Source organism: Lutjanus erythropterus, chromosome 3 (assembly GCF_056507025.1).
Source record: "Lutjanus erythropterus isolate fLutEry1 chromosome 3, fLutEry1.hap2, whole genome shotgun sequence".
Lineage (NCBI taxonomy): Eukaryota > Metazoa > Chordata > Actinopteri > Lutjaniformes > Lutjanidae > Lutjanus > Lutjanus erythropterus.
The window spans coordinates 3,109,738-3,137,451 of record NC_139319.1 but is presented as its reverse complement, the minus strand read 5'-3'; the positions used below and the strand labels follow the sequence as shown (position 1 = coordinate 3,137,451).

Sequence of the window (27,714 nt, the reverse complement as noted above, 5' to 3'; positions counted from 1 at the left end):
TTAGTCAAGGTACAGAAATAACAACACATTTATTTAGAAAAGAGCATGAGTCAAACAAATCTCACAGATCATCAGAATGCAGAGGACAGTTGAAGTGCAGTGGATGTTACTGGGAGGAGAGTAGTCGTCACATCTGGGCCTCCAGGTAATGTTCATAATTGGCTCGAAGGACGAACTCAAAATAGGGTTTTGACCTCAGACTGCTCAGCTCGTCCAGATCCAGCAGCTCTTTGACGTCAGGCAGGTACGTCTGCAGAGGGACTCCTGAAAAATACAGATTCATTTCATTCATCTGTGGGAAAATATGGAGTCATGTCATTTTTTTCATTATTAACAATTATACCCTTTAATGCTTGGATCATTTTGAATTAAGAGACAATCCAGATTACAAACTGAGGAAACTGAGTGTTGCAGTAAAATAGTCTAAGGAACGTAACTGAGAGAAATGACTCAGAAGTATCAAAGTGCCAGTCATGATAAAAACTGGTTGAATTCTCTAAATGCTAAGGAGAGGAAAGGTTTGGAAAGGTTTGAAAAAGAAAGGTTTGGAAACACAATTCCCTGTGGTAGCAACATTTAAATTAGCAATATGTAAATATTCTGTGTCCAAAAATGAGTACAGCAGTCCAAATAGCAAGTTGGTGGAATAGACTGTGTATTTGTTGTGTTTGTCGTGCACGTATAAACAAACTTTCAGCATGAGCGACAAGGAACACAGATCATCACACAAGTTCTTGTGATGATGATAAAATTATTACTGTAACAGCATTTTCCCCTGAGATCAGAATGTTGTTATTCATCACAGAGCCGCTGGATCATCTGAGCGATGCATCGCCACAAAGCTAAACAACACGGCTGTTCTTTTTAGCTCATGAAGAGACAACAGTGATTTATTTATATCAGATTCAAGTCTAATTTATATTTGAGGATGAAAGAAATTCTGTTCTAGAATCCTCCTGCCTGTAATTCGGTTTCTTTTCTAAACGCAGCTTCCTCAGCGTTTCTCACCTTCCTGTATCAGTTTGAGGAGGATCTTGACGAAGGTGCTGTCCTTGGCGGCTTCCAGAGGGTCGTCTGTCCCGTCAGCAGCGGACCAGCTGGGAGACACGAAGCATCAGAGTCGAAATACGTGTAAAAGTAATAAATAACTACTTTCATAACAGCCAGGGACTGTGATGTTTATAAAACAGTGACTGTGAAAATCTTCCAACGACGACATCAAAATCTAATTTCATCGATCGACTACACGAACACAAACATGACAGATGGATCTTACTCGTCTCTCCTGAGCGCTTTGCCAAAAATCTCGCATTTCAGTGAGTCCACGTCCACGGCGTCCTCCTGCAAACATGAACACAAGTTCACCTTCTGCTGCCTTCTTCAAGCCCGACTAGTCAACCCAATATACGGGGAGGTTACCTCGTCGATGTACTCCAGGAGGTCCAGAGCCTTTTTGAAGTCGTACTCGTTGGCTCGTCTGTTGTCGTCACAGATGTACAACTGTGGAGACGAGGAGACACTGGAGTGAGCAGAGGACGCCAATTTACACAGATAAGATTAATGGATTAATTTATTAATCCACAGAGGGAAGTTAAACTGTCTTAGCAGGCAACGTACATGCAATAAATATAAAGACAAAACACAAAATATACACGACAAATACACAGGATTAGGGATGGGAATTGATAAGATTTTATTGATACCAATGCCATCATCAGTTCTGCTAATCATTCAGATTCTTTATCGACTCCTGTGGATTTTCTGTGTGGACAAAAGTAGGACTACACAGGTTTTCAGCGACAACAACACAAATCTTACTGAGTTTCTGAACATTTAACAGTGTAAGATCTCCACTGTGACAGTTTTACTAATGTGTATTATTATTATTATTATCATTATTATCATTATTATTATTATTATTATTATCATCATTATTGGTAGTATGTGTCAGGCTCTGTGTCAGAACCGTTGATGGACTCTGTTTAGGAGTTTTCACCATCTGGGAGGTTTTTTTTTTTTTTTACTGTTCATGGCTTCCTTCCGCCACCGTGCGGCGCTGCAGGATCAGGCCTGTGAGGTTCACATGTGTGCTGCAGATACAGCTTAAGAGTTAAAGTTTACTATTTCATGTTGCATTTCATGTTTTAATGTTACTTTCTGTTCGCGTTTGTGACGCGTTTCTTCAGAAAAGGGTGGTTCATGGTGGCAACTGTCATTTTTGTGCTGGAGCCCGGTGTCGATGCCCATCCCTATTCTTGGGCATATTTAGATATAAAATAACTAGCTTTGTATTTTACCAAATGAAATATTCTCAGTTTTGGCAGGACCACAGCTTCCACAGCCCACTCGATGGCGTTCTGAGGCCCAGCGGCAGAGAACAGCTGCTCTGGATGTATTCATGTTCTTTATAACTCAGTCTGTGTGCTTACAGCTCTGTGTGTTCTCCGTTTTACCCGCCTGCAAGACAAATGTGTCCTCAGGGACAATAAAGTTAAAGTTGAAAGTTAAAGTTTGGGTGGGAATGTGACTAACTCACATGTCAGCTGGGCTTTAGAATAACAAAAAAAAAACGGTTTCTGTTATCATCATTAATTACAGTAAGGTGTTTATCAGAACAGATTTTCAGTTGTGGCATTCAAACAAGAAAAGAAATATCTTTCCAGAAACACTGTACCGGTTCCTCTGGATGATCCAGACCGCTCTGTGCAGAGGGGTGTGTGTGTGTGTGTGTGTGTGTTTTCACCTGTATGAGGTTGTGAGCGCTGAGCAGAGGCATGGTGTCTGGATTCTGCTGCTTCTCCTCCAGCAGCTGTCGGGGCAGAGTCTCCTGATGCAGCAGGAAGCGCTCCTGCTCCACGATGTCTGATTGGACAGATACATGACAGAGTTCAACACGGTCTGCACAGTTCTGTCATGTGATGTTCTTCTGGTGTTTTTTTCCATCACTAAGAAAATTTGAAAATTTTTCCATCTAAATCAAACTGAGGTAATGGAGGTAAAAATGTCCTGAAAAGATCCTGAATCTGTAGCTGTGAAATCACAGATTCTTGTGTAAATATAAACAGATTTTCACGTCATACAGGTTTAAGTTTTAAGTTTTGCATGCATGCTTTTACCGTCGACATGTCTGTTGAGTTCGTCCTCCGGTAGGTCGGATGCCAGCACCGTCAGCTTACTGAGAGCCAGCAGCGTCTTCTTCTTCACAAAGTAACGCGTCTCCATGTTGGCCTGGCTGTAGAGCGTCCCGTGAGCCTGCAGAGACACAAGACACAACGTCAGTCACAGCATCACACGTAAAAACTGCATGAAAAAAGACTGAGAACGACGCAGTTTGCTCCAGAAAACTAATATTTTTCACATTTAACATTTCAGAGATAAATGACACTTATTACAGCCTACAGTCACTCTGAAGCAGAGGTGCAAACTTCTTCTGGTGTTCCCCTCTTAAGAGGCTGAAAAACACCCCTACACCCCACAATTATTATCCAGTCCCTCCAGGATTTCGCAGGCCTTTTTTGGAATTGCTGCGGCCTAAAATGCCTGATTTCATAACAGCTTTTCTATTGGATTGCACTGCATGTTGCAATGCTTTTAGGCATTTTTTCACAATGAAAACTGCAACAGAAAGTTGCATTTTTTTTGTTTTATTCATTAAAAATCGAAGGCAACTTTTTCCAGGGAGAACAAAACTGCACTCTGTTCTCTGTGTTCAGACTAACCTCACCAAAAAGGCTCAAAATTAGAAAACTTATGCACATCTGCTTTATCTGTAAATGAAAAAGTGCACCAGAGGGATATTTCACAAAGAAGCAGAATCTTTTTGGAGCTCGAACTCAGTCAAAACAGCACAAAATTATAAAATCAAAGTCCACAGAGTGCTGATAAATATCAATAACAATAACAAATGTGTTTTTTTTAGTACCTGTGACAAAATAAAAGAAATATAAGTGCAAACAAATAGTGAATAATAAAACAAAACATTGATTTCAAAGTTCAAGTTCAAAGTTCAGCATGATAGCATCGGAAAACTCTCGTTTGTTTATTTCCCTACATAATTCATATTAATTCAACCCCCCAGTTTGGGGACCACCGCTCTAAATCGGTGTTTCCAAAACTTTTTTTTGCAGGGAGCCACTTTTTAAAAATGACAAACCACCACAACTCATTATGTCACAATATGTCTTATCGATAAATTCTGAGTTCATTTGTGCATAAACGAATGTTCCTGAGCATTTTTACTGCCATTTCTGCATCATCCTGAAATGTCTCGACACTTTATTGAAAACATATATTCCTGTTAAACCTTTAGAAAGGAGAATTTTTTTTTATCCACCTTCATAAATGACAAGCACGTTTAAACAGGCTCTTGTTTTTTTCCTCTCAGTAAAACATTACACACATTTTAAATTCTTTATGTGCATGTGTTCTGCAGAACACACACTTATCGACACAAAACACATTTTTGTTCAATATTCCAACATGACTAAAGCCGGAGTCTAGTTAGAGATTTGTGTGAGCTGTTTGGAAACACATAAGGATGTCAAATACCAACATTTTGGTTTGGTGAAAAACAAACTCTAACCTGGGCAGCAAAACAACGAGAGAAAAAAAAGAGGAAGTACAGGCAGATGATGAGATCTCTGCAGATACAGACGCTGACACACACTTCCAGTGGGTCATAAGTGATGACTGAAAGGGATTATGTTTGTATTATTATTATTATTATTATTATTATTATTATTATTATTATTATTATATTATTATATACTGTTTGTTTTTTCTTTAGGAAAAATGTTGCAGATTACACATTTCAGGTCTAGAACAAAATATTTTTATAACCTTTCAACTAAATATTATTAAAATAAAATATGATCTATTTTAATCATTAATACAGCTGATAAAGGGGAACTAGAAACTAAAAACTTTTGTTTATTATGCAATAATCAAGTTCTGTGTTCATTTAATAAAGATCTGAATATGTGAACAGAAAATGTTCATGATGTGATGCGATAAATAAAACAGCAGCTTTTCTTTCGTCTGATATTTGATGAACATAATTTTGCACATAATGTTGATGTACAGAATAAAAGTTAGGATGAATTTACCATTTTTCTGACTGCAGCAAAGTTTAGTTTCATTTTGTATCTTTACAAACAAAGTCAGACTGAGTTTAAAACCAGGAAGCTGTTTGTTTTCTGTGTGTGTGTGTGTGTGTGTGTGTGAGTGTGATGTGTGTGTGTGTGTGTGTGTGTGTGTGTGTGTGTGAGTGTGTGTGTGTGTGCGGTGTGTGTGTGTGTGTGTGTGTGTGTGTGTGTGTGTGTGTGTGTGTGTGTGTGTGTGTGTGTGTGATGTGTGTAAATGAGAAGCAATAAACAGGAAGGAAGTTGTGCTTTGTGTGTGTGTGTGTGTGTGTGTGTGTGTGTGTGTGTGTGTGTGTGTGTGTGTGTGTGTGTGTGTGAAATATAGAGGTGGTATATTTGCTACTGTACTCTGGTTGTTGTGAATATCAACATGTTTAAAGCTGCTGAAACAGGAAGGAAACTGAGCGCATGCGTGTGAGCGTGTGTGTGTGTGTGTGTGTGTGTGTGTGTGTGTGTGTGTGTGTGTGTGTGTGTGTTTGTGTGTGTGTGTTCTGTTCTACACTGTAGCAGCTGTGGGGAGGAAGGAAGGAAAGATGATTTGTGACTGGAAGGAAGTCACGTCTGTGTTTTAAAAATGTTTTCTGATACAGTTACTAATTAGCTGTTAAAATATGTAGTCTGCAACCTAATTCGAGTATTACAGTATTAAAATAAAGTAACTCGATTACTTTTTGTTAGTTTAGGATTACCTCTAATGTTAGCAGTTTGTCTGCGTAGCTAAAGTTAGCATTTGGTCTGTATAAATAAAGTTAGCAGCTGCTAACGTTAGCTAACATTAAGAGTTTGTCTTATCTGTAAATGTTTCTTTAAATTAGAAGTTAAGACAAGATAACGGTGAAGTTTCCATCAGGAATAATGAATTGGGAGCTGTCAGATTAGTTGGTTTAACTCACACCAGGATGGTGTTGAGACTGTTGTAATGTGTTCACACTGCACATAACACTGTATCGTTTTGTATTTTAAAATTATAATCCTGCTGCTAATAATCCCCATTTTATGTAACTGTAACCTGACAACATCTTATTTTTTACAACTGTAATGAAAGTTACTTTTTTATCCTAATTACACAATCCTGTTCAAAGTAATCCATTACTGTCAAAGCCTGGGAAGGAAGTAGGTAAAAAAGAGAAAAGGAAGGAAGAAAGAAACTGAAAGGTAGAAAAGAGGATGTCAAGAAAGAGGAAAAGTAAAAGAGGAAAGATGAAAACAGGACAGGAAGGAAGAAATGAAAATAAAAAGGAAGGAAAGACAGAGGAGAGGGTCAGGAAATGAAAAGGATAAAGAAACAAACAAACATTAATAAAATAATGAAGATAAATGAAAGTAGAGCCATCAGTTATTCAGGAAGTGCAAAAGAGGAAGTAAGATAGTTTTTTCTGTGTGTGTGTGTGTGTGTTGTTTTTACACTTGTTTTTACATAGAGGATGTGGTTGAGGTTTTGAAGCATGAAACAAGCTTTGTGTGTGTGTCACAGTGAGTGTGTGTCACTGTCAGGGTGTGTCGTACGCTGCGGTAGTCGTGGACGTGGACGTGGTGCAGCCAGCTCAGGTGCTGGTGGGACTGCAGGAAGCTGGCGAGCTGCTGGTGCTGTGCAGCCGGTTGGGACAGGAGCTTCCCCCTCTTCCCCTTCTCCATGTACCAGCGGAACAGGAAGTCGGCAAAGTTCTGCGGCAGGAAGTGAGGAAGAGGAAGTTAGTGAGCAGCAATTTCAGTTAGTAAAATGAAAGTAAAACAGTGACTTCACACATCAGTTTGAACTTCACTTGAGATGAGCGTCACTTTGTTTATTGTGAGATAAAACTTTTGGAAAACTGAATAGCTTGAAGCCTGATGCTGCGACTGCACTGAAGACACTGAGAAAAATCTTTTTCTTGCAACACAAAGATAATATATTAAATTATTTGTTTTCTTTTCATTTTTAGCAAACTGTTAACTCTAATATTTGAGAAAGCAACATGATGCAGTTTGTTTCAGTAAAATAGGAAGAAGCTGTGTTTGAATTAGCAAACTGTGAGATACGAACAACAAAAAAAAAAGGGTTCTTTAACATGCTTCCTGTACCTGGTCTGCAAACTTGGTCATGTAGTGCTGCAGGCGGCTCTGGTTGTCCGTCTGCTCACACATCTGGACCAGGATGTCGAAGTCACAGTACTTCTCAGCCAGCGCCGCGACCCACTGGTACTGACCCAGATCCACTGCAATACAGAACAACGTCACCGTGACAACGCGGCAACACATACCGAGCTTGGAGGGACAAATCTCCCCTCGGATACGGCAACATCTTTGAATTTTAACTCGTGATGTTGGACAGGAATGTCCATCACATGCAGCTTACTTTAAGATATAACAGTTTCAAGTTTTTCTAATGGATTTTTGTATTTTTGATTTATTTCATCAAATGTTTAACTGCTTTTTAAATGTTAGTTTGTGTTTCAGTGTAAAAGTGTTTGTTTAGGATAGACTGTTCCTTCAATCTAAATTTTTAAATCTAGACTCTAGGGTTTGCTGTCTACGGTTTGCATCTTTTTAGACTCTGAGTTGGTCCCTCAGTAATGTTGAATCCTCCACTTACACAGCGGGGCCAGCAGCTCGGAGCGGCGCTGGCTGTACTCCATCTCCAGGCTGTTGTAGCGCTCCTGTTGGGCCCCCGAGGGCCTCTGCTGCTGCAGGGAGGTCAGCTGGGCCACATAACCGCTCAAGTAGATGTCCAACAGCGCCACCAGCTGCTCGCAGAGGGCGCTCCGCAGCTCCGAGTCTGCCTGCGGGTACACCGAGCGCAGGATGATCTCATGCTGGCGGGAGATGACGGTTCGAACACCGCCGACGCCTCCAGACGCTGGAGGAGTGAAGATCAGTAATCAATGAATTGAAGTTTTTACTACAACATGCGACCAACAAGCTACAGCAGCGTGAGGTCGATGGCAGGAGAATGATGATTTGAAGATGCTTTGACGTACAGCTGTAACGATTAATCAATTCTCAAATTACTTACCAACTATTTTGATGACTGATTGATCATTTTGTGTCATTTCTTTAAGTAAAAAAGTCCAAATTCTCTGATTTCAGCTTCTTAAATGTGAATATTTTCTTGTTTCTTTACTCTTCTCTGACAGTAAACTGAATATCTTTGAGTTCTGAGTAAAACGAGACACTTGAGGACGTCATCTTAGGTTTTGGGAAACACTGATCAACATTTTTCACCATTGTCTGACATTTTAAATCAAACGACTACTGACTGATGAATCGAGAGAATAATCGACCGATTAATCGACTGTGAAAATAATCCATCTCTGATGAGTTTGTGTTACCTGTCCAGGGGATGTACTCGGGTTCTGCAGCAGCGTTTTCAGATGCTCTGTACATGGAGGCCTTTGTCTCCCTGTACTGACCAGCAGCCTGAAGAATGTCCTGCACACACACAGAAAACAAGCGGGTACGATTATTACACATCATTAAATTATCAGAGGTGTTTTTAAGGCCTTCTTTGGTTGCACACGTCGCCCTTCATGAAATGATGAATGTGTTCCACCTGAAGTTATTACAGTTCACTAAAAACTAGATTTAAACAATAAAAATTAAACTGAAACAAGAAAACACACTCTCAACGGAAACTGAACTCCCCCTGACAAATAACCCTCACATTATAATAATAATAAAAAAAAAATCTACAAACATTTAGAGGCTCTGATCTTTTTTTGTATCGTTGGTGTAAATCATAAACAATAATTTCCTGGGGACCCACTTTTTAAAAAACACAAACCACCGTGACCCAGGTTTGTGCATAAACATAAACACTGCTGACCATTTTTACTGCCATTTCTGCATCACTTTATATTATCTTGACCCTTTATTGTCAACATATACTCAAGTTAAAACTTCAGAAATGACAAGTAAATTCATTTAAGTTGAGTTAACAGGCCATCTGTTTTTATTTCCTCTTCTCAGGAAAATAACACTGGACATTTTAGCCTCCTTCATAAGTGAAACAGTATAAGTGCATTTAGACAGAATTAACTTTTTTTTCCCCTTCAGTAAAACATTAGACACATTTTAAATGCTTTATTAAAGCTGTACTGCACATATCAATCTTAAACTTGGAGAATTTCCTCCAGTCTTTTATTTAAAATCTCCTGTGACCCACCTGTGGGTCCCGACACAAACTTTGGGAATGACTGGTATAAATAAGACAGAGAAATAAATAAATAAATATCACATGAGACTAACAGGGTTAAAACTGCAGGTTGTGCCACACATCCACCTTTATTAAAAGATCAATTTGGGATTTTATGAATCGATATTAGACCAGGCAAAGGAAAATTGATTTGAATCAATTAATTGTTTTTTTTTTTTGTAACCCAGCTCCAAAATAAACTAATAAACCAACTGAAACTGAACTGGAAACAAAATTTAAACACTAAATAAAAATAAAAACTAATATAAATGATTAATGACTCTGGTTGTACCTTGATGATGTTGTTGATGTTGAGAACCACCTCGGCCCACTGCACCGAGTCCACCGGGTTCTCCTTCAGACTGCGCTCCTCCTCCTCCAGCAGACAATCGAACACTGAGGAGATCTGGGACACCTGAGAGCATCACAAAAACACGGATTTAATCCGACGTCCACACCACGTGGGTCATCACAGCGGGACGTGGGTGGAGACGGACCTCTCTGAAGAAGACGTCGGCGGGAGTGAGGCTCGGCGGCACTGCGGTGTTGTTCTTCTGCAGCGCGAGGCCGATGGCCCGGTTCACCAGCTCAGCGTGTTTGGCGTGGTGGTTCTTCAGCACCATGGCCGCCTGAAGCTTCTCGGCGTGTTCGCACAGCAGCAGGCGTGTTGCCATGGGAGACGAGCGCACAGTCACCTGGCCGAGCCGGTCCAACAGACCCACCTGACAGGGGAGGACGGAGACGATCACTTTAATGTTCTGACTTAGATCTGTATTTACACCAAGAGGTGATACTGTGTTTGAAATTTAGCAGAGTGTAAACTACCACTTAAAGGGACAGTTCACCCCAAAATTAAAAGATCTATACTGTTTCCTCCGACCTTATTTATCTATTTAATATAATGGAAGCAGATGGCATGAATCATGTGGGGCTCAAAGCACCAAAAAATAGATTTGAAAAACCAGAAATCATGACCCAGTTGCCCAAACTATTCCACACATGTTGTTGTTAGCAGTAGGAGTTACTTTCTTTCTGCAGCAGAATCTATTGGATTGACATGAAACGGCTCACAGAAAGTTCTGTGGATTATCTCGAGTAACCAGGTCATGATATTTGGAGAGAGACACTGGTGTTGAATATTACAAATGTATTTTTTTGGTGCTTTGAGCACAACAAGCTGAGTGTCATTTATGTATTTATACTGAAGAGAAGACAGACGTCTCTACAGCTGATATCTCCAAAACTCAGGAACTCACACCAAAACTTTCCAGATAGATAAACAGCACTATAGGCCAGGGCAAAAATAACATTTTTGATTTTGGAGTGGACTGTCCCTTTGTGGGAGTGGGAGCTCCCTCTGCTTGGGGCTAGCGGTTCAAGGCTACAGACATTTTTTTCTTTCATCTGTAAAACAGGATTTTTAGGTCAGGTCATCTCTTCAGTACCTCATTATTTTGCTGTTTTCTCACATTTTTCGAAAGATTGCGATTTGGTTCTGGTTTCTGCGACTTGGCCATATCCAAATATGATGGGTGAAATACTCTTACAATGGTTAAGTGAAAACTGAAAGTTGGGCTCATGGGTTCAGACAGAGTCGATTAGTTTTTGATGCAATAGCACCACCCTGTGGACATTTATAAGGCCGCCTTCCTGGTCTGTGAGGTGCAACATAATTTATTTCTGGATTGATTGTCCTACACAAAATCAATCTGCAAACCTAATTCCAAAAAAGTTTAGACGCTGTGTAAAACAGAAATAATTCAGAATGAGTGTATATTTATAAAGAGTTAATTAGTTTGAACATTAAATATCTTGAACTGTAATTAAATATAGGTTGAAAAGGATCTGCAAATCACTGTAGTCTATTTTTATTTACATTTTATAATGTCCCAACTTTTTTGGAATGAGGGTTGTATATACATCCATGAAATTATATAGTATTAAATCCACTCCATACCATAAAATACAAAATTGAATGCTGCAGGTTGCATTTGTTGTAAGGCCAATAAAAAAGCGCTGCGCACCGTTACTGACAGAAAGTATTCCAGCTGTGTGTGTGTGTGTGTGTGTGTGCGTGTGTGTGTGTGCGTGTGTGTGTGTGTGTGTGCATACCTGGAGCAGGAAGTCCATGAAGCAGCCGTGGGCCTTCATCTTGTCCTCCAGCTGGTGGAGGATGATGAGGGAGGTGAGAGGAAATCCAGCGCTCTCTGGAAGTGAAGTGAAAAAGTTCAAAAACTTTGAATGAGCTGCTCAAGTTCATCCATAACCTTCAGGTTATTCAATATTTTTAAAATGTCCTTTATATTTAAATTCTGTAAACTTAATTCTTTCTTCAGACATTATTCTACTACTGTTAAGTTTATTTACTTCTCTGCAGTGATTCACAAGTGATCTACCAGTAAAGGTTAGAAAAGGAATTTATAGCTGAAGAAGAAGAGGTCGATATGGAGCCATAAAAGCATCTACATTTAAAGAAACAAACATGTTATATATGTTGCATTAACTCTGATCTGTATCAGTTTTACTGGACTGGTTACAAGCAGAGCAAATACTTCTGTTAGTACATAAGTGACAAAATAAAACCGCCTTAATGTAACATATTATGCAGTTGAAATTCCTCCAAATTACAATCTAATATACAAAAAAAAAAAGATGATTTCAAACTGATCATGTTTAAATAATTTAAAACTGTAAAGAAACGTAACACCATCCACGTTTCAGGATTTTTACAGTCATTTTTAGGGCAGGTTGACCTTCGCTCCGTCCCCGTTCCCCCTCTCACCATCAGGAACAGACTCGGCCCAGCGGGGGTCTGACGCCGGGTAATCATCCACCAGGTCCAGGTTGATTCGAGTCACCACGCCGTCCAGCTCGGCTCCCTCCTCCCCGTCACCGTCAGCGGGGAAGAGCTCGTCTGTGACCGTCTGAGCTCCGACCAGATCGTTACTGACAAAGGAAAGGAGGTCATTTTTTATTTAAATCTTTGTATTCTACATAGTAAATTCCAGATTTAAATCATGCAGCTTCATTCTTCAGATTAATTGATTTTCTTTTGCACGGTCCGATAGATTCATAAAATCCCAAAATTGATCTTTTAATATATGTCTTTTCTCCTGTGGATGTGTGGTGCAGCCTGCAGTTTTAACCTGGTTAGTCTTGACCAGCCTTTACATTTATGCTCAACTTTAACTAGACGGAGCAACATCATGAACAACAGAGAGAGAATCCAGATATTGAGCTACATGAGCCTGACAGCACATCGTCTGTGCCTTCTAGTCAGCAACAAAGCCAGAAACATAACAGACAGAGAAGGAAACAAGTGTGTGCTGAAGGACAGCCAGAGCAGAAGTTAATCATTCATTAAGTGGCAGAACTCCGCCCCCTGCTGTCGAAAGGAGGGCCGCTACAGAGTGAGTCAGTGCAGCAGGGAGAAACGTGCTCCACAGTAAGAGAGAGACTGTAACGGGTTATTGTTGTGTATGATGGCGTTGTGAGCCTGAGCCGGCTTGTGTGCGTTCATATTACCAGTAAGTGTGATGTTTATGGTTGTTATGCTCCTCATTTAATGTTATATGTTGATCGTTTAAACGTACGGCTAGCTTGGTAATTGCTAATTATCGTCCGAGCAGCCACGGTCACATGTATATATTATATTAGTTATATACGGATGCTGAGTGTTTTATTTCAGTGTTGTTTACCACTATTGCTCAGGAAGTGAGTACATTTGTTCTGATTATTGTTTTGTTTTCTGTTTCAGAACCACACACTTACACATGCTCATGCTTGTTTATGTATGCTCCCACTGAACGGTCAATAAAGACATTAAAGGGAACATCCGGAGTTTTTGTGCATTCTGACCGATGCCCCCCAGCGGCCACAGTTTATCCATGATCAGCTGAATATACAGTCCCTTTCCAACGCCAGAACAAATTGGTCCTTCGAGCCGGATAGTGTGGTTACTGTGGGATTACCTGAGATGTTCCCAGAACAACGTAGCACGCCCCGCCCATTAGATGTTCGGCCTCGTCGCAGAACACGACCTCCGGCCTGGATGGAAGACTATGAGGTTACCCAGCCAGGGGAGACATGGAAGCACTACCACAGCAGGGAGAGATCTTCAGAGAGACACGTCAGGATGACGCCTCTCACACTGCCATCGCTAGATGATGACTACTCCTCAGAGCATGGAGCAGCAGCCCCACATCCATATCAGTCTGGTTACACAGAATCAGATACCCCATTCCAGAGTAGGCTGGCGTCTTCCCAGTGGATACCTCCTAGAGAAACCTCTCCTGACATTATGGAGACTCTGCACAGGCTGATGGAGGATAATCAGCGACTACAGCGCCAGATGAGAGACATGCATAAGAGACTTGACACCCATGTCCCTGTACGTGACCTGCCACCTCTACCACTACAATCTACCCTCCGCTCCCCACCGTCGTCTGGCCCACCTGAGCAGAGCAGTGGAAACCATCAGCCTTCGGGGGACGAGGACAACTGGCCACCACCACCGCCCCCTGTGACAGATGATGAGCTCTACCCACCAGTGCCACCATCACAAGATCCAGGGGCAGAACTAGCAACGCTGCTGAGAAACCTGGGGCCGATACATCATGAACAGCCTCCTTGTCACCAAGACCCACGTTATACAGCACCACGGGTGCAGACACCAGAGTACTGTGCACCCTATACCCCACCAAGGACTGGGTCCCTGCATGGCAGGCCATCCCTCCCCCCTCAACATGAGTCTATGTACCGCGGCCCACAGCCCACAATCCCCTTTTTTTTTGGGGATACAAGAGAATTTGCTAGGCTTAAAGTTGCACTTGAGAACTTGTTGCCTGAGGATGCTACAGAACGTTTTAAATACCAGATCCTGGTGGACCACCTGAAGTATGAGGAGGCGTTGCTCATAGCGGACTCTTACACCAACTCACCACAGCCTTACACTGACACCATGGCTAGCCTCACTGAGCATTATGGACAACCACACCAGCTGGCACTCAGGAAGATTGCTGAGCTGATGGATGCCCCAAACATCTCACGAGGAGACACCCGTGGATTTAAGCTGTTCGCATTAAAGGTGAGATCACTGGTTGGAATGTTAGACCAGCTCGGTGACAATGGTCAGACAGAGCTCCATTGTGGGTCACATGTGACACGGCTGCTGTGCAAGCTGCCTCAGGACATGAGAGCAGAATTCAGGAGATTCCTCTACCCAATGCGGATCATCATTCCCAGCCTCTTGCATTTCTCTGACTGGCTCCACTACGAGCTTAAGATCCAGGAGACAGTTTATGAGACATTGCCTACTGAAACCAAGAGCAGGGCTGGAGCTAAGGAGGAACATCGCCGTGACAAGAAGACTGGTAGGAGCACCAGCATCCTGCAAACTACAGACCAGCCTGAGAACACAACTACAGCAGGGAAACAGTCCTCAAGCACCAAGTCACCAGAAAAAACAGCATATTGTCCCTATTGCAATAACACATATCACTTCCTTGACCACTGTTCCAACTTTGCACAGCTGACTGTTGAACAGATAACAGCTTGGATTAAGACCAACAAAAGATGTTGGCGGTGTGGTCGTTCACATCAAGCTGCACAGTGCCGCCTTAAAGTTACATGTCAGAAGTGCAAGGGGAAACATCTACAAGTTCTGCATGAAGTGAACATAAAACCTGCTGCTGCAGACACATCCTGCCTTGTTAATACCACCAATGAAGTCCTATACTTGGATAGACGGTCTGGGTGCAGCCAGGTCCTGCTTAAAGTGAGTAAGGTGCTGTTGCGCAACGGAAGGCATACTTTAGAGACCTTTGCCATTCTTGATGATGGATCTGAACGGACCATCATTCTGCCTGCAGCAGCTCAGAGACTTAGACTCACAGGTGAACCGGAGGATCTGCTCCTCCGGACTGTTCGTCAGGATTTGAGAACTTTGCATGGTGCTGCAGTGTCATTTTCCATATCCCCAGCAGATCAGCCCCACAAGTCATTCAAGATCCATAAAGCATTCACTGCGGATCAGCTGGGTCTGGCTGAGCACACATATCCTGTGAAAGCCCTTCAGAAAAAATACAAGCACCTGAAGGGTCTCCCCCTCCAGTCATATAACAAAGTGCAGCCCCTGCTGTTAATCGGGTCAGACTACCCCCACCTCATTACTCCAGTGGAACCTGTGCGCCTGGGACCACCTGGAGGACCAGCGGCAGTGAAAACCAGACTGGGCTGGGCACTTCAGGGCCCAACCAAACACGTCAAGCAGCAGTCATCTCAGTTACAGTGTCTGCATATCTCAACTCATTCCCCCACCGCTGAGCTCCTGCAGAATGTAGAGAGACTATGGCAGTTAGATGTTCTCCCTTACAGGAGTGAGAAACTCGTGACACGCTCCAGGCAGGATCAGGAGGCAGTCCACCTGTTGGAGACAAAGACTACACGCATAGAAGTGGAAGGAATCCAACGCTATGCCACGCCTCTTCTCAGAGTGAAAAATATGCCCCAGCTTTGTGCACCAAAGGAGGCTGTGTTAGCCAATCTCCGCAGCACAGAGAAGCGCCTGCTAAGAGACCCCCAAAGAGCAGCAGCATACTGCGCAGAGATTGCAAAACTGGAGAGGGCAGGCTATGCAGTGAAGGTGCCAGAGGAGGAGTTGAACAAAACAGCAGAGTCCTGGTTCATCCCTCATCACATGGTGAGTCACAATGAAAAGAATAGGATTGTTTTCAATTGTTCATTCACATATAAGGGAGACAATCTTAATCAGCTGCTGTTGCCTGGCCCCACCTTGAGCTCCAGTCTGATGGGTGTATTACTGCGCTTCAGAGAGCACTCCATTGCTGTTAGCAGCGATATTAAGGCCATGTTCCATCAGGTGAGGCTGCTTCCAGCAGACAGATGCCTGCTTCACTTCCTGTGGCGAGATCTAAAGACAGAAGAACCACCCAGCATCTACACCTGGCAGGTTCTACCATTTGGCACCACCTGCAGTCCCTGCTGTGCTACTTTTGCTCTGCAGAAGCATGTGTTCGACCATAGCCAGCCAGGTGAGGATGTTCGAGTGTCCATTGAAAGATCCTTCTATGTAGATAACTGCCTTCAGAGTCTCTCTTCTGTTGAGGAAGCCCAACACCTAGTCAACAAACTGACATCCCTTCTGAAAAGGGGGGGATTTGAGCTACGCCAGTGGGCCAGTAACACCCCTGAGGTTATCAGCCACCTACCCAAAGAAGCCCGGTCTGAGAGCAGTGAGTTGTGGATCAGTGAGACATGTGCTGATCCACAAGAACTCACCTTGGGGCTCCGCTGGTTCTGCAACTCAGACACCTTGAGGTACAAATACCAAATGCAGGATCAGCTAATACCTACCATGAGGAACATTTACCGAACTCTAGCACGCCTATATGACCCCTTAGGCTTCATTGTTCCCTTTACAACACGGGCCAAGGTCTTGGTGCAGCAGCTGTGGGTCAAAGAAAGAGAGTGGGATGACCCATCACTCCCAGAGGATGTGCTCCAGTCTTGGCAGAACTGGGAAGAAGAACTGCAGCATCTCTCTCAGATTTCACTCCCTCGCTGCTATGTAAGCCTTGAGATGGACAGTTCGAACCCCCACCTAGACCTACACATCTTTGCGGATGCATCAGAGAGAGCCTATGGTTCAGTAGCCTATTTACGTGCAGAGAGTGAAGATGGTCGGGTCGAGGTGTCTTTCCTGGCTGCCAGATCCAGAGTGGCCCCAAAGAAACAGCAGACAATGCCAAGACTAGAGCTATGTGCTGCTCTGACTGCCGCTCAGTTGGCTTCGCTACTGCTAAACGAGCTGACTGTGACCCTGAGAGATGTCATCCTCTGGACCGATTCCACTACTGTCCTCACATGGATCCAGTCAGACTCGTGTCGATACAAAGTCTTCGTTGGAACACGAGTAGCAGAAGTACAGGAGCTGACAGATGTGCGGGCCTGGAGGTATGTTGATTCTGTCAACAATCCGGCTGATGACATTACAAGGGGGAAGAAATTACTGGAGCTGTCTTGCAACAGTAGGTGGCGACAGGGCCCTGCTTTCCTGCGACAACCATCTGACTTTTGGCCCACTCAGCCAGTAATAGATGGAACTGAGGATTCCCCTGAACTGAGAAAGGCAATCAGCTGTTTCGCTACAACCACACAGACTGTTCTTCTGCCAAGTGCTGACCAATCCCCCTCCTTCAGAGCTCTCACAGAGTCTGTTGCACAGTCCTGTCATGGGGCGGCAGGACCCAAAGCCTTCCTTTCTGCCAAAGAGATTCAGGAGGCAGAAAGAGAAATCCTGAGACGAGCTCAGCAAGACAGCTTCACAGAGGAGTTCAACCTTCTGAGTTCTGGTAAGCCGATACATGTAACCAGCCGACTGCTCTGTCTTGCACCAGAGTATGATAAGACTGTGAAACTCATTCGTGTTGGAGGAAGACTGCGGCGGAGTGACCAGCTGGAGCCTGATGCTGTTCACCCAGTGATTTTGGATCCTCGTCATCGAGTGACTCAGCTCATCATCCAAGATACTGATCAAGACCTTCATCATCCTGGAGCAGAGCGATTATTTGCGGAGCTGCGTCGCAAATACTGGATACTCCATGGTCGTGAGGCAGTGAGGCGGCATCAGCGCTCATGCTCAGACTGTCAAAGGTGGAGAGCTACTCCAACAGTGCCTAAAATGGCAGATCTCCCTCCAGTCAGACTGAGACTGATGAAGCCCCCCTTCTTTTCAACAGGTATGGACTGTTTTGGGCCCTTCACTGTCAGAATTGGTCGCCGCCACGAGAAAAGATGGGGCATACTGTTTAAGTGTCTGACTACTCGTGCAGTGCATTTAGATGTGCTTTCTAGCCTTGACACAGACTCCTTCTTGATGGCCCTCCGTCGCTTTGTTGCACGAAGAGGCAAGCCAGCTGAGCTACTGTCTGATCAAGGCACTAATTTTAAAGGAGGAGAGAGAGAGCTCCAGGAAGCCTTCCAAGCCTTGCACCCCACCCTCCAGGCTCATCTGGCTAAGCACCAGATCCAGTTTCAGTTCAACCCACCTAGTGCACCTCACTTCGGAGGAGTCTGGGAAAGGGAAGTTAGATCCGTTAAAGCTGCACTGTATACTACCATCCAGTCTCAGCCTGTTCCAGAGGAAGTATTGAGAACAGTACTGATCGAAGTAGAGGGGATTTTGAACTCCAAGCCTCTAGGTTATGTGTCGTCAGATGCAGCAGATGCTGACCCAGTGACCCCCAACTTGCTCCTCATGGGGCGGCTGGATCCCTCACTCCCACAAGTTGTATACGGGGAGACTGAGATGCTGAGCCGACGCCGCTGGAGACATACCCAAGTTTTAGCCGACCAGTTTTGGAAACGTTTCATTCGACACTACCTCCCCTCTCTGCAAACACGCTCTAAGTGGCACAAGGATTCTGCCCAGCTCCAATCTGGAACCATAGTTATGATAGTGGATCCCCAACTGCCAAGAGCACATTGGCCACTTGGCCACATTACTCAAGTTATCCCCGGGCAGGATGGTAGAATCAGAACTGCAGTGGTCCAGGTTAAAGATAAGGCCTACATCAGACCTGTCGCCCGTCTTGTTGCTCTGCCTGCCATCCCGGACACTGACACTGTCTGTCCTTCTTAATGTAACAAATTTGATGAACAAATTTGGGGGCGGCTGTGCTGAAGGACAGCCAGAGCAGAAGTTAATCATTCATTAAGTGGCAGAACTCCGCCCCCTGCTGTCGAAAGGAGGGCCGCTACAGAGTGAGTCAGTGCAGCAGGGAGAAACGTGCTCCACAGTAAGAGAGAGACTGTAACGGGTTATTGTTGTGTATGATGGCGTTGTGAGCCTGAGCCGGCTTGTGTGCGTTCATATTACCAGTAAGTGTGATGTTTATGGTTGTTATGCTCCTCATTTAATGTTATATGTTGATCGTTTAAACGTACGGCTAGCTTGGTAATTGCTAATTATCGTCCGAGCAGCCACGGTCACATGTATATATTATATTAGTTATATACGGATGCTGAGTGTTTTATTTCAGTGTTGTTTACCACTACTGCTCAGGAAGTGAGTACATTTGTTCTGATTATTGTTTTGTTTTCTGTTTCAGAACCACACACTTACACATGCTCATGCTTGTTTATGTATGCTCCCACTGAACGGTCAATAAAGACATTAAAGGGAACATCCGGAGTTTTTGTGCATTCTGACCGATGCCCCCCAGCGGCCACAGTTTATCCATGATCAGCTGAATATACAGTCCCTTTCCAACGCCAGAACAAAGTGCATACTTTCAAAATAAAGTAAGTCTCTGGATAAAAACATCTAAAAATAAATAACTCACAATATAAAATATATTTTAGTAATACTCCAGGTTAGAGGGCTCCCTGTACAATCAATCTTAATTCTCTGAAAATCTCTTTCATATTAAAGCATTATTGGCATGATAACTGAAATACCCCTAATCAAATTAATATAGATGTTGATATTGAATTGAATCAAAGTGGGACCTTGTGGATTGAAATAAATCAATTTGGGAAATCTGAATCGATGCCCAGCCCTAGCACCCCTGATTTGGCTCCCTTAAAAATTTCTGACTGGTTGCTAAGGAAAATCCAAATCAAGCACTTAGAAAATTAAATATCCTAAGAAAATCCTTACAGTGATTTTACGCAACTCGTTTTTTTCTAAGGCACTTCCACTGATAACACTGATCCTCTGCAGACACACTGTGATTTACGATTCAGACAACTGAACCAGGAAGTACTGTATGACATCAACTTTCCTTATAAATAAAATATTTTGGTTTTCATTTAAAGGGTTTATTAACATACCGACAGAACTGCAGGAAAGCCGCCTTCAGGAGTTTGGTTTTGTCCTCCTGAGCTACAGGTTCTGCTCTGGTCGGCGTTTCCATGGCTGAAACCTTTAACACAGAATCAAAATTAGAAATGCATTTTAGATTCAGTCACAATCACATGCGTATTTACATTTTCTCTGATTCTTTAAAGTTTAATTTTTCCTGACTCAAAGTCTTGAGAAATGCTGAAGTCTAACAAGAGTATCCATCAGCATGAAATAATGTTCTTGTGGTGTTTTACCTCTGGAGCTGCAGCCAGCGAGGAGCACAGCGAGTCCTCCATGGTCTCCGGCAGGATGGACGCGCTCTCCCGGGCCACCACCGCCACCAGGCCGCTGTTCTGGGAGAAAAAGACCGGCAGGTTGGCGCAGCAGCCTCCTCCACGTACTCCATCACCTGGACGGACGGAGAGGACGACATCACCCCGTCACACAGACATTTAGTGTTCGTTCATCAACTACATGTGAGAAAGGTCTGGTTTGTAATTAACAAGTCTTTCTATCAGGGGTTCTTCTGTTTTAACATCTTTTCTTTCCAATTTTTTCAATCCAAAACTAAAAGAAAATAACATAAATAATTAGACTGCTTCAGTGCTTATTGAACTATTAGTACACATTCAAAGACTTAAAACTTTTTGGAACAAAATTTATGAAAAACTTTCTCAGTAAACAATGACAAAAACTTTTTCAACAATTTATTTTCATCAGTTACTTTACGTTATGTTTATTTTTTACTATAAATTATTTAGTGGATTTTCCCTAATTATTATTACCTGTAAAATCTTAAATTTAATGACTGAAATCTTTTGAATTCACCACTCTCTCTCTTTTCTATTTAAGATAACTATTATCAAACTAATCCGCTTTAAAAATACTCATTTATCTGGAGTCCAGGAGCATTTTCCTTTAACGATCCAAGGTTTCTTTTCTCACCAGTTGAGTTAAAACTGATTTTCTCATCAGGCAGTCCTGCCCTGCTGGTTCCTGTCGAGCAGGCGAACACCAGCTCCTCATTATACAGGAAGGCGGTGGAGCCGGGGGACGGCGGCAGCACCAGTCGTGTAGCCTGCAGGGCCTCCTCACTCTGAGGAAACAAGACGAGTGCAAAATTAAGCGTTCATCGTCTCAAGGAAGTTTCAAATCCTGGCAAGTTGATCTTTACATCATAAATTCACACCAGTGGTTGCCAGGATGGCATGAGGTGAGCCTTAAATGTGCTAAAAAAAATTTATTTTGTAAACTTAAAAGGGTTAGAAGAGTTTAGAGGGTGGTGTTGTTTTTGTAGTCTTCCAAAAACCTACAGCACAAGAGCAAACAGGAGAGGAATGCATTGAACTTTATCTGCTCTAATGCAAGCTGCAAACGTCAGCATTAACTCATGGCTTATTCCTCATACTGTCAAATCATTTTGTCTCGGAAAAAAGAAGCGTACTATTTAAAAATAAAAACAATAAAGATGTGGTTCAAATATAAACACTATTTCTTGTCCAAGTCATTGTTTTCTAAAAAGCAGGCAGCAATCACCAAATAACATATTAAATTTGTAGTTATTTTCAAAGAAAGTCCAAATATATGAAATGGCGTTACCACCTACCTGCATGAAAACTACACTTGCAAATGATCACATACTCACATACGTAATCTGCAGGTAAATTCAGAGAAATGTCAAATATGCTGCTTTGTAATTATCACCAACTACATGAAAATGGTACTTGCTAATCACCACAAACTTACCATAAAATCTGTGATTAATTTCTAAGAAGTTTCAAAAATATTACTTACCACTGATTTACCATGAAATTATGGGGCCTGGAAATTGAAGCATTATCTTACTTTTTAACCGCTGATGTTTAACACATCATCAATAGAAGACATTCTTTTGTCATTTATATCTCATTTTCAGTTTTATTTTCCTCATTCGTCAAACAGTTCTGCCAGAATAAACAATGCTGAAAGAGGTTAAGTTACTGACATTTCTACATGATAGGTTAAATATTCATTAGTTTTTCATCCATACATGGTTTTCATTGGCCTATTTGTAATCAGATCACCTTACTGGCTACAAAAATGAGGATGCAAAGTTTGGACATTAATTCAAATTGCACTTAGTACTCAATTATCATTCTGAAAATAAGTAAATAGATTACATGGTGTACAAGTAAAAGTACAGACTTGAAAATCTACTTATAAATGTACAAATACCCCCCAAAAAACTACTTAGTTACAGTAACATGAGTGTTTTGTAATTATTTACTTTCACCCCTGATCAGCACCGACCTGGAATGGAGAGTTGTATTTGGTGACTTCCACTGTGAACTGGTCAGAGATGGCGGCTCCGTTGTCCTGCAGGGTGACCAGGCAGAAGTACGCCAGACAGGGGGTGTCTGACGGGTGCCAGGCTGCAGCCAAAACCACCAGACCGGCTCTGAAAAACATACGGCGCAGACTCCGGCTCAGTTTGGCCTGATGTATACTTAGAAGCATTTAGATTTACATTTAGAAGCTAAAATTCCACCTAAGCTTAAAAAACTTTTATTCTGAAGTCACACACAGATGAAGACACTCACTGGCCGAGCTTCATGTCGAGGTACGTCACGTTCACTCCCTCCTTCATCTCCTCGTAGTTGCTCTCTGAACCCTGATGAGAGAGTAATGTGGAGAAATATTCAATATTTGATCACACAAGATCTTCACAGTAATTAAGCTAAAAATATTTAAAGGTGAAGCTGATCGATATGGCTGCCACTTTCCAGTGTAAATGGTGGATATTTAGTTCCAGTTTCTGTATCATTTAGCTCCTGTTGGAATATAAAAAATATTTTCACACTGAATCAGACACAGGACATATGATCGCATGTATCTTTGCACTGACCCAGATGGCATCTGCAATGCTCTCAGTCAGAGCTCTCTGGGTGTCCCAGCTGAGGATCTGGTGCTCGTAGCTGTCGTCCACCTCCCATTTGCTCAGACTGGAGCTGGTCAGCGCGTACAGGCAGCTGGCTCCACCCACCCACAGCACACTGTGGAGCTGGTGCAGAAAACAGAGTCAGGTTGGAGCTGTTCACCACCCAAACTAGGGGTGAAACGGTTACTGGTTTCATGATAAAAAAGAATGAGGTGACCTGGTAACTCAGCCTAAATGCATTTCTTTCTTTCTTTTTTTTTTTTTTCTTTTTTTAACATGTAAATAAATGTAAATTTAACATGTCCACCTGCTGAACTCCACATGCTTTGTCTTTCCTGTAGAATCTATTAGCATGACTCACTGTGTCGTTGGCTGGTTGGGAGAGGATGCCGAACAGGCTGGAGACCCGGCGTCCGATGCCGGACAGCATTCCCTGACCCAGCTGCAGGGCTCGGTACTGCAGCTTTCCAGAAGAGTCTACACTCGCTCTCAGCAGCCGATTCTTCTCTGAGGACAAGACGAAGCTTCCACCCTGAGAGAGGAGACGAAAGTCAGAAATAAAGATGGAGAAACCAAAAGCGCAGGTGGTCTGTGTGATTTGAGCTGAAGCCTGAAAAAGATTAAAAGCTTTTTTCTGTGCAGTTTGTTTAAATTGTTCAAAATAAATGATTTACTTACCCTGACGGCAACAACAAAGTTGCAGAGATCTCCCAGGTCCACGTCCGTCTCTGTGTAGTTGCCCTCCTGGGCCAGGCTGGGCCACAGGCGAGCCGTTCCCTCCACGGCCACCGCCAGGACGGAGATGGACTGAACGCCGGCCGTCTCCAGAGGTGCAGCAGATGTCACGGCCACGAGGTCGGCTGTGTAGTTGTACTCACTGCTGGGCAGCTGCAGCTCCTTACACACTGACAGCTGCAGGAAAACACAGAGAGCTCATGGACTTAAACTATGAATCTGAGAATGTTTCTCCTTGACTGCAACCAACAATAATTCAGACTGTAATGGTCTAAAAGTATTGATATAAAAATATTGAAAAATGTCTGACCAACAGTCAAATAGTTAAAAATATTCAGTTTACATTCTTTCAATCTACTTCTTCATTGTATGATTAAATTGGTGTGCTGGAGAGCAGTTGTTGTTTTGCTTCTTGCAACTTTACTTTGTGTTGATGTTTTCAGTGGACGAGGAGGCTGAACCGTACCTTGGCCACAGCAGTCTGGCAGATCTTCCAGATGATCAGTCTTTCTCCACAAACCATCCAGGCCCAGCCGCTCTCATCCACCTTCACTGAGATATGATCATCAGCTAGAGGGACCAACACACAGAATTGTTCAGAGACAATTCAGGGACAGAATTCTGTACTTTTAACAACCGCTGATGGACAGAAAAGGACATCAGCAGAAACAGAAAATCAGAGAAAACTTCAAAACAACAGGTTTCCTTTACCGTCAGCCATCGTCAACGCCTCCATCACTTTGACGGGCAACGACGAGCCGAAGGTTTGCACATCATAGTTGATTGACTCTGCAGCTGCATGGCTCTGCACTCTGGTGGGTGTTGACCTGGTGGAGAGAGTCACAGCAATAAGACAGTTTTATTATGATTATCACCTGAATACAGAGCAGCAACTACTTTGTGGTGGGCTTGCATTGAAATGCACTACAATAAGAGATATATAACTGAAACGAATTACCTATGAATCAATTACTAAATTAAACACAGACTATTTTTTATAACCTATTAATCAATCTTTCTTTTTTCAAAATTCTCTGATTGCAGCTTTTCAAATATAGATGCTTTGCGTTTTTTCCCCTTCTTTTTATGACAGTAAATTAAATACCTTTACGTGGTGGGTAAAACAAAATATTTGAGGACGTCACTTTGGGCTGGCAATGATTTATATTTTTCACTATTTCCCCATTTTATAAACCAAACAACCGATTGATTAATCAAGAAAACAATGAACAAATTATGTGTTAATAGTTGTAGCCCTAGAGAGACTCCTCAGTAAGAATTACAATCCAAGAGAGCTACCAACATCCTCCACATAATCATACTGAGGCTGAACAATGTTGAAAAAATATCTAATTGTGATTATTTTGACTGATATTGCAATTGCGATATGATTTCCAATATTACAGGTAATGATATTTGTTACATCATTATTCTTGTCTTGATTGAAAAACATGTTTAAATGAAAAGATGTTTTTGTTTTGTTTTGTTTCTGTAACAAATGAAGATGTTTAGAAAGGCTGTAGAATCTGATTTGTAGGACAGGACATCTCTGCCTCACGACATTCATTCATTTAAACGTTTTCTGACACATTTTGCCTTTAACAAATATTGCACCTCCTGAAGCATTACTGTGATTTCGATAAAATTTTGATTAATTGTACAGCCCTAAAACTCACAGTTTAATCAACACCTCAGCAAAAACTCAATATTAGAATCTTGATGAAGGCAAGGATCTATTTCAGTGAAGACATTTTGGTTTAACAGCAAGTTCACTGTGTAGCTGCTATTGTTTTTGCCATTTATGATCATAACTCATAGCAGCACTTGATGATTATTGTTATTATTTCTTTATCTATCTCTTTTTCACTTAGTGGATCACTCATTTGACCTATAAAGGGTGAGAAAATGTAGATTAATAGTCATTTCAAAACCCAAAGAAGCACAGTGATATAAATATTCATATTCATGAAGGCTGACACACAGAATATTTTTGATTGCTGGTGTAAATGACAAATGATTCATCGATTATAGAATACATTAGCTAAGTGACATATGGTTTCAACAGTTGATTAGAGATGAAGTTAAGATTTTTTTTTTAAATAATCTATTTATTCTTTCATTTATTACGGTTAAGGTCCAGTGTGTAAGATGTGTAGGGCAGAATATAGACCGTAATATTCATTAGTATGTTTTCATTAGTGCCTAATCAGATAAAATTCCAATCACAAACTAACTTCCATCCTCCAAAATGATCAGATGAATCAACACTTGTCAATAAAAACCCAACATCATAATCTTCATGAATGTGGGATTTTTTTTTAATGTATTAGACAGCATTAGTTACAGATAGGTGGGCTAATAAACTGCCAGCTGAGTGTAAATACGAAAACAACAGCTAAAACTTTACCGTTGCGTGTTTTCACTCACCTCGCCGACAGAGACGTCCTTCGCGGGGAGAACAGCAGACTGGTGGCCGCGCCGCTCTTCCTCCCGGTGGTCCTGCCCTGCTGCCTGCGGCCGGAGCTCGGGCCGCTGCGGGGGCTAAACATGCCGGCTGTGATACCCCGTACTGCTCAACGGTCGAGGAATATGTCAATTTAACCGTGGAAATATACAAATACCGCCACACCTCACCATACAATCCTCTCCAAACAGCGCGCGGTGCAGTCGCTTGAAATATGCGTCATCACTGGGTAAGCGGAAAGTCCCGCCCAGCGCCAATACGAAACTTTAGCAAATGACTTTAACAAATGAGACCATCGGTTGTCGCTATTCACCAAACCTCTGCAGAAAATCAAACAGTTCAAAGAGAGAGTTGGAGAGAAGTCCTACAAAGAAAAGAAATCCTGCAGAGAACATAAACAAAGTCAAAATACTGCCATGGAAGTGAATAAATAATAAGGGTCATATCTATATTAGAACAGCTTGGAATACCTTTTTTGTAAAGGACAAATTTGTAATATATTTACCGTAATAAATCATAAAATAACTATGCCCTGTCATCAAAGATTAAGGAAACATGTCAAGTTGAAATACTGGCTTCTCTGAAAACAACGCTACAGCTGCAGTGTCCTTTGGAATTTCTCTTCCAGGCTGGAGCTTGTGTTTTTGTCAGTAGTTTCATGTTAATTACAGTTCAACTTAATGCCAAATCTTTGTGGAATGAGTGTCTGTTTATGAGTTGTAAGAAATTATTAATAACCTTTTAGAGGGAGTAGATGTTTATAACTGTTAAATTGAGCAACATGTTAATGGAGTCTGGGAGGCAGTCAATGAACTGAAACTCCAGAGTCTGTATTTTCAGAGCAGTGGGCTTTTGTTTACAGGATTACAGACTTAACATTGCACTGACATGCAAACAAGACTCATGCAAACTTAGTTCCTTTGACTCTGGTGGCTGTTGATCCTGTGCTGCAATCAAAGATGAACTGACTGTGATCAGCTATGTTTTGTTTTGAGAAGTGTCTTGCAGATGGATGCATTTCATTTCACTGTTTTATAGAAGCACATGTAACAACTGAGTAACCTGTTGAATACTTTCGGTAATTTAAGTTTTAAATTGGCTCTCTGAAGAACAGCCCACCACCTAATGACAGAAAACTTTGCCTCTGATTCACATCTTACAAGTAGTTTTGGCGCTGAACATCTAATAAACACAATAAGATAACATTCTAGGCAGGGGCGGGGCGTGCCAACAGAAAACCAGGCATTTGCCTGGGGCCCCGGCTTTTAGGGCCTGTCTTTCAGTTTATCTACACACTCTGTCAAATGACTCAAAATACTAATTTTATTATTTCTTTTAGTGTTGATATGATTAGGACCAGTCCTTCTGCAAACAGTCCACAAGAGGAGCAGAAACACCCACAGAAAGACAGACACTGAC

At 42.2% G+C, this 27,714-nt stretch overlaps 1 protein-coding gene across 1 annotated transcript; it reads right to left on the bottom strand.

Moving 5' to 3' along the window:
• Positions 1-10: 10 nt before the first annotated feature.
• On the bottom strand, positions 11-26,514 carry nup133 (nucleoporin 133). Its single transcript, XM_084714683.1, has 25 exons — positions 26,259-26,514; positions 24,543-24,658; positions 24,298-24,401; positions 23,775-24,008; positions 23,458-23,628; positions 23,064-23,219; positions 22,759-22,829; positions 22,469-22,616; positions 21,125-21,275; positions 20,434-20,588; positions 20,167-20,258; positions 12,095-12,258; positions 11,425-11,519; positions 9,810-10,034; positions 9,605-9,727; positions 8,450-8,549; positions 7,714-7,977; positions 7,203-7,336; positions 6,648-6,806; positions 3,117-3,252; positions 2,744-2,862; positions 1,420-1,500; positions 1,277-1,341; positions 1,009-1,097; positions 11-264 (listed from the first exon to the last, which is right to left on the bottom strand). The coding sequence occupies exons 1-25, from the start codon at positions 26,378-26,380 to the stop codon at positions 128-130; spliced, it is 3,411 nt and encodes a 1,136-aa protein (XP_084570809.1). The 5' UTR covers positions 26,381-26,514; the 3' UTR covers positions 11-127.
• Positions 26,515-27,714: the final 1,200 nt, after the last annotated feature.